Below are 11,110 nucleotides of genomic sequence, written 5' to 3'. Positions count from 1 at the left end.
GTGGGTGTTCCTCAACCAGTAGCCGTTCCCGTGGGCGCTGTGGTAACTAGTGCTGGAGGTGCTGGCATCGGCGCAGGACTTGGTGGAGGTTCTATTGTTTCATCTAGTATCGGAGGAGGAGCTATAATTGGATCGGGCTATGGAGGGGCTGTTCTTGGTTCTGGATACGGCGGAGGGGCCATTATTGGTTCTGGATACGGTGGAGGGGCTATAATTGGATCTGGATACGGAGGAGGCGCAGTTATTTCTTCTGGATACGGAGGAGGCATAATATCTAGTCACGGAGGTCACGGCTATGTTGAATCCCACGGACACATTGTAGACCATCATTAAAGACTTTGATTAGAGTTTTAATTCTATATAGATTAAATAATACCAAATGCTCAATTGCCAGTTTGGGTGAGCGACCCAACAGTTGTAACCAGTAGGGATAGTTAACGGTGTTTATGGGCAGTTTTAATATAAATAAAATAAACGTCTTAAGTCAATCTATTGCATTATTATTTCACGTTTCTTTTCATAACACATAAATTGTAATGTATTGTTTATCACTAATTCTTGAAAATGTTCTTTACGTATTATTTAGACTATCTTACAAGAATCTTTTTCGGAGTTTATTTAGAATCCGGTATTTGTAGGTCAAATTCCGACTAAATAGAAAATGTTTATAACAAAATTCGAATTGCAGTTTACAAGATTACTTTTTTTTCAAATAAAGGGAATAGCATATCTATTAGATTTAAATTCTATTTCCTCGTCTAACTACGTCTTAATCAAATATTGGCAAAATTATTGTTATCAGTCGCCTTTCTAATTTGGATATTGGTTTCTTGATAGCATTATCTGCTGCGTGATTAGTTGCCAGCCGATAGCGAGCTATCTGTGTTCGAGGAGTCGTGGTGACAGCTGATTTGCGAAGTGGAAAAATATTATTTATTTTTTTTAAATTAGTCTATAGTTAAAGGCCAAAGAAAAATGGGTGCCAGTGAGTTTATTTTGTTTGATTGTTGTGTTGTGTTTTTTTTAATTAGTAATGTACTGACGAAGATAATGATGACTCATTGTTTATTTGTTTAGTTGTTAAATAGTGTTAGGGCCTGTCCTACAATGTTAATTGTCATATAACAATCCAACGTATAAAATATGTGATGGAGGTATCGGATTTTGGTACTCTATCTGACAGTGACGTCACTTTTAAGCTATCTGAGGCTCTATCAGCCAGTGGTAGGACATGCCCTTATTTTGCTTTCCAAATATTTTTTTTTAATTCATATGTACTTAATTTACTTATTGATATAACTTATTGTAGCTTTAATTTGTGTCAATTTGTAATAATTGGTTCATGTTGATTAAGATTGGCATAGTAGGGTCTTGTAACTAGGACATTCCTTATCAATTCTACTATTTCGGCAAATAAGATTTCAATACATTTTGTGTGGTAGTGCGCGCTTTAACATCTTAGCACTGCAAGGCCAGCACGCCTGGTGTAATACCACGACCACACAAAAGACAGGCGTCAAATGGAAGCAATTCCGTGTTTCATCTGATGAGTGTGATGGCGGAAGCCTTATTTAAGTCCCTTTCTCTTTACCACCCTTTTCTTATAAGGAAAGGATGGGAAGGGGAAGTGAATTTGACGGAGGAGGAGCTGCATAGGAAGACGAAATATCCTCTTTATGTTCGTCTCCTCCTCTGTTGAATAAGGCAACGCATCTGCAATTGCGGATGTCTATGGGCAGCGGCCGCTTCGCCGTTTTAGCGGATTCAGGTGGACGCTTGCTCGTTTGCCACCTTATGATATAAAAAAAATCAACATACCAAGATGTATTTCTTTCCTCTATTTTTAGAATTTCCCTTCTCAATGGAGAATATACCAAGACAGAAGCGTTTCGGATGCTTCTCGCTGAAAATTGGATCAATTTTTTCAGCGCTTGTTATAATAGTAAGTATTCTAAATTAAACAAAGTAAAGGAGTTAATAACTATATATTTTTTTAAGAAACCGCAAGCGATTTTGTTTATTTTTAAGGTCCACGGATTCATATTTGTCCAATTAACAATGCTAGATTTTAGATTCGGCGTGGGATGGGGTACATAGTTAAGGGGGATTTACTCTTTCTGTGCTGTCCTTTATCTCTTAGAAGCATCCGGAAATTCAAATACTGACAGCAGTTCTTGCCCCTTGATAACTTCTGAAATTTGAATTATGTACAAAAGAATTATTATTCCTTTCAGATATATTCCGTGATGGCTTTAGCACAATGTCTGGCGATACTAAACGTACTGCCAGCGAACCAATCGCAAGATGAGTCGGAGGTTATCGCCTCGTATGGTGTCATCATTCTCATCACTGTCATCCATGTCATCACGTTTGTCATCACCTCCCTTATGCTGGTTGGAGTTTTAAGGGTAACGTAAACGTGCCAATAATCTTGAATGTTTCTTATTTTAAATGCAATACATTTAAACCGCCATAAAAATATACAATAGTACAGTATTTTATATTATAACTAGCTTTCGGCCGCTACTCCGTTCGCGTGGAATTAGTAAAAAACCAAAGTAATGATAATACTAAAATGTAAAAAGTAAGTAAATTAAGTTTATGGAGAAGAATTAAGTACATTTTACTAATAAATGCGAAAGTTTAGATGGATGGATGTTTGTTAGAGTTTGTAGCTTAAAATGCTGAGGTCTGGAAGAACACAAAAGTTACTTACTTTTTTATTCCACGCGAACAGAGTCGCGTGTGAAAGCTAGTAATTTAATAAAGTTTTATAGTTAATTAATATAGTAATATTTTTTAAAGAAATATGAATAGTCTGGAATAAAGAAAATAATATTAAAATATGATAATTCCATTCCAGGAGAAAGCAAACTTGATCCGACCCTGGCTGGTGTGGACAACTGTGCAAGTGATGACGTCAGTCCTCATGTTCGTCTTCTGGAGTACGCTGAATGTTATCATGCACTCCGGAGACAGTTCCTTGATACTTTACGTTGTTGAGTTTTTGGGACTCAGTAAGTATTTCTTCATTATTTTAAACAATAGATGGCGTTTTAATATATTTTACATCGTCTATTCGTGTAGTGTTGGAGCAAAACTGTTGCTGGAGTAAAAAATAGTAAAACAAAAGGCAGTTTTGCTCTTTTCCACTCCTTTTTACTTATAGATGTCCATCGACTGTGAGTAGGGAACTATTTTTTGAAAAAAAAAATTCAGAGAAAGGGCTGTCGATACTAGCGCCATCTAGTTCAAGCTTCGAGTTTTTCTTCCAATCTTGTACATTAATTTATGAAATTACCCATTTTAGCATCTTAAGTAAATAGTGATTACTAAAGATGTTTTTTTTTAAACCCTTTATGTTGACTTTATTGTTTCCGTTCCAAAGAGTGTATACACCTAACTAGAGTTGTCTTGATAAAAAAATTGTTACTTAAACATTATATTGTTTGTTCCAATTTATAAGATTTTGAAATTAAAGCTATATATTAATAGACAGCAAATAAATGATTAGTAAAAGGTCATTTATAGCAAAGAGATAAAAGTAAATTAATGTTTATCTAATCAAGAATCACTTCGCGGTAAGTCAAGACAAATAAGATTAATGTTCTAGAATATTCTATGTACAGAATTGTTAAAAAAGCTATATAACGAACATAAAACATTGCAAACATGTTATTAAATCGATTAAATCTTACTAATATTATAAACGCGAAAGTTTAGATGGATGGATGTTTGTTAGATATTGTAGCCTAAACGGCTGAATGGATCTCGACGAAATTTGGTATAGATGTCGAGGACAGTCTGGAAGAATACATAGGCTACTCACTTTGGTTTCTTTTTAATCCCACGAGTTTAGTCCCGCCAAAAGCTAATTTAAGTAATAAATTCTAAATCTCTATGACTTATTTTTTTCAGCACTTCGTTTTTACATGTTGATGTTAGTGGCCAGTTATTACAAGAAGCTAGAAGAAGATAACGACGAGACAGAAAGATTACGGAACATTATCAACCATGAGATGTGGTATAGTTCAGCGTGAAATGAAGATATTAAGGCCGCTGTAGACGGATTATTTCATTTGATAGCAGTATGAAAGTACAATCGCGGGAATCTGCGGTGTTCCACTTTAGAAAAAATTGCTTTGTGCAATGTGACAAACTTCACCTCCTACAAATAATTATATACCAGTGTGTTGCAAACGTACGTATAATAAAAAAGCTAACCGTGTAACTTTTATTCGTAAAGACACGTTTTTAAGCTGGGTTCTATTGATTTTTGTTCCGCGTCTCTTTTTAAAATTTCCGAACGATTGTAGCTTTTAAGTTGGAATACCGCCAGTTTCCCCAATTGTACAGCCGTCTGTTTACAGGCGAGTAAAACTCGTGTGTGTCAATTGCCTGTCTATAAACTGTCCGTGTACAGTAGCCCTTATACTCCTAATGTGATACATTCTATAGTCAATCCATGTTGTATTAGAGTAATTTTGTCCGTCTATGTCTATTTTTATTTTTTTAATCACTTTCCATATAAATCCTAAAAATAAATAAAATAAAGTTATAATTAATTCTTCATTTTATTTGGTATATTTTTATTAATGTTGATAAACACTTAAATAACTAAAATATTTACACTTAATTAATTTCTTAAAATATATATCTTTTTAAATATAAAATAATTTTTATGTCATATCTTAAAAGGTAACTCTATAATTTAAAAAATAAAGAACTGAACGTTCATTTTACATAATTTTTTATATGATTTAACACACAATTTTCACGAAATAACAAAAAAATGTACTGTATTTATTTTGAATTTTGTAATAGTTAATATTAAACGAAGTAAGGGAAGTCATTGGCTCCTTTAATACAGGGATCAACCTTTATGTCAAATGTATTTGTAAAATTACAAGTGAACTGTAATATTGTGTTTTGTATAAATAAATAAATAAATGCGCATTGTTCCTCTGTTTACGTAATCAACGCAACATTCAGTTTTAATTGCAGAGACACTGAACAGAACTTAAGTATGCAGAACTGAATATTTGTAGCTAGGTTTACAGCGCACTCACACCTAAAACTAAACTATTGTACAACTGTTTAGTCTTGTTTTAATTACTTAGAGCGTCCACCGAGGCGATCTAAGAGTTCGGTGGCCTCCTAATCCGGTAATAATAACGAAGTAACGGCTCATGCCGAGGCTCCTGAGGGAGCCCTAGAGCTTAGACTCATAAACGAGGTTTAGGCTAAGCATGCGCTCGGCCACCTCAAGCCCGGTGAATCTGTAAATGCCTCTTTAACGCAAACAGTGGCCATTCAGTCACAAAAAAATAGGTTTACAGCGCGCGTACACCTAAAACTAAAGTATCGTACAACTGTTTAGTTTTGTTTTAATTCCTATGAGGTTATATGGATGTGCGCACACTTGAATTTTAGTTGTGCAAAAAAAGGTTGAATTGGCTGCGAAACAATCGACAATAGCACAACATTAGTAACAGTTTAGTCCCGCTCTTAAGTATTATTTGAAATTAGATTTGAAATTAGAACATGACGTAATAGATATAGTAATAAAAGGCCCTTCTGACTCTTTTTGGACATTAAAAGGAGGACGCTAGTGTGCCGTTATAATTTGACTTACGCCCATCGGGACAAATATTATTGTCTATACAAATTTTGGCTTGCCTAATCTATCCAATTATTTTATTGCTATATTTTTAATGGCATTATGTATGCCATTACTTTATTTTGTATATCTTCTTATTACATTTGTACAAAAATAACTTATTCTAATACTTAATCTATTATTTATGCTGGATCTCTGTCTCTCGTGTACTTCACTGTGCCGTCTCTTTCCATCTTCACGATCGAACTCCAAATCAATATGACCAGGTATATTTGTAACACTGAAATTAGATAAATATAATTTTTGATTAAAGTTACTAAAGGTACATATATGTACAGTCGCGGAAATTCTCAGTGTCCCATTTAGATGTCCTTTCAAATGACAACAAATTTATACTAACATTATAAAGAGAAAAGATTTTTATATGTATTGAAATAACTCAAAAACTACTCATGTATGCAACGATATACTAAGGTTTTTTTAATTCCATGATATAGTCGCGAGGAGGAGATGACGTAATAAGTAGCGTTACTCACTTAATTGGAAGAGTATGAGGAAGAGCTCCCCTGAAGTTTCCCTGGTGAGGAAGGCGACGCTGTACACGAACCCGATGACGGAGAAGACCGTCTCGAAGTAAAGGTATACCTTCATCAGGAGAACATGTTTCTGGAAATAACAAGTTGTACTTATAGACGCAAGATGTAACTGTTTAGTGTTTTATAAAATTTCCCTTTAGATCGGTAATTATTACCTGGTTATCTTAATTAAAAACAAATAGTTATTATGTGCTTATGTCTGATTACGCAGGGGAAGCTTCTAGAACTGGTAGAGAATTGTAAAATCTATACTAATATTATAAAGAAAGATTTGCTTTTTTATATGTCTTGAAATAACTCAAAAACTACGGAGCAGATTCTGAAAATTCTAACACCAATAAATATTATTATAACTGAGTAAGTAACATAGTCTATATTTATTTAAAAAAAAGGGGAATTGTATAGTATCAAATAAATATAAAAACTACTTCGAAGTGACAGACCATTTGCTGGCGATGTCTATTTATGAAAAAGTTAATATTTTTGTAACATAAGTAAAGTCTAAGTCTGTCTTAAATATATTACTTACATCTTTTCCTCAACCAAGTGTGCTTGTAAAATAAAATACTATTTATTTGCTATCAAAGGTTTTCTACTAAATTAGAACAAGCAATAAGAATGTACAAGAGAGGTAACGAATCTGCTCACTCTTCTGGCTAAAAGGCATGAGTAGAGGCATGGTATGTCCTCAACAAGCTGTACTTCGACAAGAGTGGTCGTGCTCACCTCGGCGGGTGTTCTGTCGCGCACCCAGATTCAATATTCTATCTAAAGATAGTTACCATATGCAAGGCGATGATGAATATAACAGACATTCCGATCTCGAGGACCAGTGCGGTGGTATCCGCGATCAGTCGGGGCAGCTCAGTCGCGTCTGTAACGCCGTTGTTCCGTATATACGAGATGTACATCGACAGAAGGCTCGTCACCACCACTGTTAGGATCTGAAATTAAGAACAGTCAATAGTTATTCTTATGATTGCATTTTATACGTCATGGTTCACAGTGGTAGAGCCCGCTTTAACATCTTTGCACTGCAGGACCAGCTCGCCCGGTGCAATACCACGACCACACTGAAGACAGGCGTGAAGTAGAAGCAATTCCGTGTTATGACTGATGAATGTGCTTGCCAGAGGTCTAATTTTAGTCCCTTTTCCTTCCCACCGTTTGTATAAGTAAATGAAGGAGAGGGAAAGTGGATGTAAAGGAAGGGGAAATATCCTCTTTATGTGCGTCTCCATCTATTAAAGATAGGCAACTGTAATTTCGGATGTCTATGGTCTAGCCATAGACATTTTGATAGATTCCAGTAGCCGCTTGTTCGTTTGCCTCATTTTATAAAAAAAAGTGATGAAATAACACTTCATTCGTATCTATTGTGACAGAATGATAATTATACTAACGCTTGCATTACATGATTACTGTGGCAATTGCTCTTTTGTTCTCGTAAATATATAGTTAAGTTGACGATTCGTCGTTGCATTTGCTTTGTTCAGATAATTCTGTATGAGGAAATAAACCGAGCAAAGTTGACAACAGACCTTTTTGTACGATGTAATTGTATCTACTTGGTGATACACGTTTTCGGTATTGACAGAATTAGACACTGTTTAGTTAAACACGTGTTTAACACTGACCGTCGCTGATTGCTATTATAGACGTTGTAGTTAGATTCACTATAAATATGTACACTGTTTAGTGTAACATATAAGTGGGTATTTCATTATTTTTTGTTCTAGATTTTTAAGTAGGTTTACGTATGATAATGTTCCAATAGATTTGTTTTTTAAATTTGCGCTAGGCGCTGGTCACGGTAAAAAAAGGGATGACGTGTGTTGCCCTTTAACTTTGTTTCTCTATAATTAAAGTAGAATAAAAAAAAACACATAATTTAATATAAAATTACTCAACGTATTTAACAAAACTGACAAAAACTATGTTGTCTATTACTACTACTATTTTTTGTTATGTAAAAAACGTTAAATGTTCAAAAATACTTACAAGGTTCGCATAAGCGAAGACCACGAGGCCCTTTCTCAGCGGAAAACAAAAGCAGCATCTCGTCAGTATTGGTATCTCTATGGAGTTGCAGATTTTCTCCCTGGAAAATAAAAAATAATTATGGTTACCACGAGTAAAATGAACACAAGAATGGGCAATGTTTTCTTATAACTGCGGCATAGTTCACAATTGCGTTAAATTATTATCAACAACTTTTTGAAAATTCATCCTTTACACGGACTAAGTCATAGGCTTAAGCTAGTATGGAATTAAAAAGGATGTAAATAACATTTAAATATGTGAGCGTCGCTAGCTCTTGTGATCTACAGGATATAGACTAGACATAGTGAGCAAAATATTTCACCAGTAGCTTCTTTTTAAGGTACTATGTTAGTTGTCAAGTTTACGACGCCACCTTATCGTGGTCTTTACAAAAATATATTTTTTCACACTACCGCATCACTTCGGTCAGCCCGTAGACATGGCGCGTCCAACTATGCCGAAATATCGGGAACTAAAACAACCCAATCGCAGTAAGAAATCCGTATCTTATGAACATTAAGCTAAACAGTGTTACATAACAAAATATAAGCATTTCAACAAAAATTACTTATTGACAATTCATTTATATACAATTATTTATAATGCGTTAGTGAGAATCATTTGAAAAATATCTCAAGTGAAGGGTCAAATATACTTCCTCTATAAATTTTATCGAATCTCTTCGGATATTATACCAATGTTGTTTTCAATTTTAGACTACATATCTATCTTATAGTTTTATGTATTAGAATGTTAAATTATTATTAAAATATAGTCCAACAGCAAGCTTATCAGTCAATTGTCAGTAGTGATGTACACAATCGGAGGATGTCGCTTTCCTGCGATAGTGTAGTGTCAATGAATTCGTATATCACATTAGAACTCTATCACAGGGTGTGACTGTGAATCAGGTTTATTTCACACTAGCTTTCAGCCGCAACTTCGTTCGCGTGGAAAAAAAACAAAAGTAACCTATGTGTTCTTCCAGAATATCCTCTACATCTATAGCAAATTTCATCGAAATCCGTTTAGCCGTTTACTCTACAAACTGTAACAAGCATCCATCTATCCATCTAAACTTTCACATGTATGATATTAGTATGACTGGACTGATTGTAACCATAAATCACTCCTAATGGGAAAAGTCCTAGTACGAAACATCCTTTGTAACATGTTGTATTCGACTACTATATTTTAGTCTCTATTTCATTAAAGAGATAGACGGAGATAGCAATAGGTTAGAAATAACAGAAGTGGAAAATCGTTGGTAAACATTACAGATGTTCAATTTGCATTACAAGTAATTTAACCAAGATATATTGTAACAACTGCTTATCTTTGTTTCGAAACATCTTCAACTATACAATTACTAAATAACCAGTTACTGTCATGTATGGTAGATAAGTAAGCGTCAAGCGGCTAAGTATTAATTATTAAAAACGAATTAAAAATCGGTAAACGTTATTTAATTTTTTATCTGTAATCCTGAATAGAAAAGATAGAAGAGATTAAGAGCTGTGCTACTTGATATTAACTATCGCACAACTGTCGTGCGATTGTCGATTGTTTCGCAGCCAATTCAACTGTTTAGTTGCACAACTAAAAATCGAGTAGTGTGCGCACCTCCATATAAGCTTATAGGAATCAAAATGTGACTAAACAGTTGTGCGATAGTTTAGTCAAAGGTGCGCACGCTCTATAGATAAAGATTTAACAGTGGAAGGGATGTATAGGACGGATAAATGTCCTCTTTATGTTCGTTCTATTGTCTATCTATTAGGGATAGGCAACCTTTGCAATTACAGAATTCCTTGGGCAGCGTTCGCTTCGTTATTTGGTGGAATTCATATGGCCTCTTTCTTGTTTCCCACCTCATTGTACAATTAGGCTACGTAAGCAAAGAAAGCAAAAATGACCCTAAATGTCGTCGCGCGATTTTGAGCTAAAATATTTAACTACGTCGTAGTCTTTGACTCCAAAAATCAAACAAAAAATGGGACCTACCTGCAAGAGTGTTACGTGTAAATATTCTTTGATAATTAGCTTTTTAATTTGTGACATGTTATATAATTTTGATACTCTTTGGATATAAAAACTGTAAGCGGTTACCATGGGAACGTTGGTTGTTAAGTCAGGGAAATGAATAAAAATATAACTAACCTGGAATAAATCGTTTTAATTCGCAACAATACCTTTTGGATAAAAAAAGAATTATCAAAATCGGTCCATTAGCGGCAGAGTTATGCCGTAACACACATAAAAAAAAACATACAGACGAATTGAGTACCTCCTTCTTTTGGGAAGTCGGTCAAAAAGAGTTAAATACAGTATCACAGCTGATAGAGATGTGTGGAAGACTGCTCCTTCTTAGGAATGTAAATGCATGGTATTTTTAAACTAGTAACTCTTTTGTGACTTGCACCAACAGAGTATGAGACAAACATATCTAAGGGTGAGCGAACTGCGAATTGTGCCATAACATCGTAATTACGAGCGTATGTTTCTGCGAATTTCCACACATTAAACAATTGAATAAAGATATTGCTATCTCAGTTTTTGCTGAGAGAATGAAAGGGAACAATGATTTTGTCCGATTGGGCGTTTTCATTTGTTTTCAATTTTATTGAAATCGCTTGGTAATTTTGAGTAGGGTTTCCTTCGAATCGTGTTTTCCCCTTTAGTGTCATGGATGAGTTAGTTCTTTTGCCATTTGAACGAACATTTTGGTAATGCACACTTACGGATAATAATTGTTTTAACCTTAAAAAAGTTTGCCATTGGTCTCGCCAGTCGATGATCTAGGGTGGGGGGTGAGTCGATGCTCAATTGGGGATTGTAGGTTGATGGTCAT

At 34.7% G+C, this 11,110-nt stretch overlaps 2 protein-coding genes across 2 annotated transcripts in view; one reads left to right on the top strand and one right to left on the bottom strand.

The window, feature by feature from the left end:
* Window positions 1-866: 866 nt before the first annotated feature.
* On the top strand, window positions 867-4,565 carry LOC106101526. The gene is made up of 5 exons (XM_013280779.1): window positions 867-985; window positions 1,848-1,942; window positions 2,235-2,408; window positions 2,864-3,017; window positions 3,919-4,565. Exons 1-5 carry the CDS (start codon window positions 976-978, stop codon window positions 4,038-4,040), a joined length of 555 nt encoding a protein of 184 aa, XP_013136233.1. The 5' UTR covers window positions 867-975; the 3' UTR covers window positions 4,041-4,565.
* Window positions 4,566-4,602: 37 nt separating this feature from the next.
* Window positions 4,603-11,110, bottom strand: part of LOC106101614 — a 19,392-nt gene continuing 12,884 nt past the window's right edge. The window contains exons 2-5 of the mRNA XM_013280903.1: window positions 8,218-8,317; window positions 6,999-7,160; window positions 6,157-6,286; window positions 4,603-5,900 (exon numbers count right to left, since the gene is read on the bottom strand). Coding sequence (XP_013136357.1) covers window positions 5,803-5,900; window positions 6,157-6,286; window positions 6,999-7,160; window positions 8,218-8,317 — 490 coding nt within the window. The 3' untranslated portion in view covers window positions 4,603-5,802. The remainder of the gene's footprint in view (window positions 5,901-6,156; window positions 6,287-6,998; window positions 7,161-8,217; window positions 8,318-11,110) is intronic.

The sequence above is a fragment of the Papilio polytes genome, unplaced genomic scaffold (assembly GCF_000836215.1).
Source record: "Papilio polytes unplaced genomic scaffold, Ppol_1.0 DF823980.1, whole genome shotgun sequence".
Classification (NCBI taxonomy): domain Eukaryota; kingdom Metazoa; phylum Arthropoda; class Insecta; order Lepidoptera; family Papilionidae; genus Papilio; species Papilio polytes.
The sequence above is the reverse complement of the archived record's forward strand: the minus strand, read 5'-3'. Positions and strand labels throughout refer to the sequence as shown.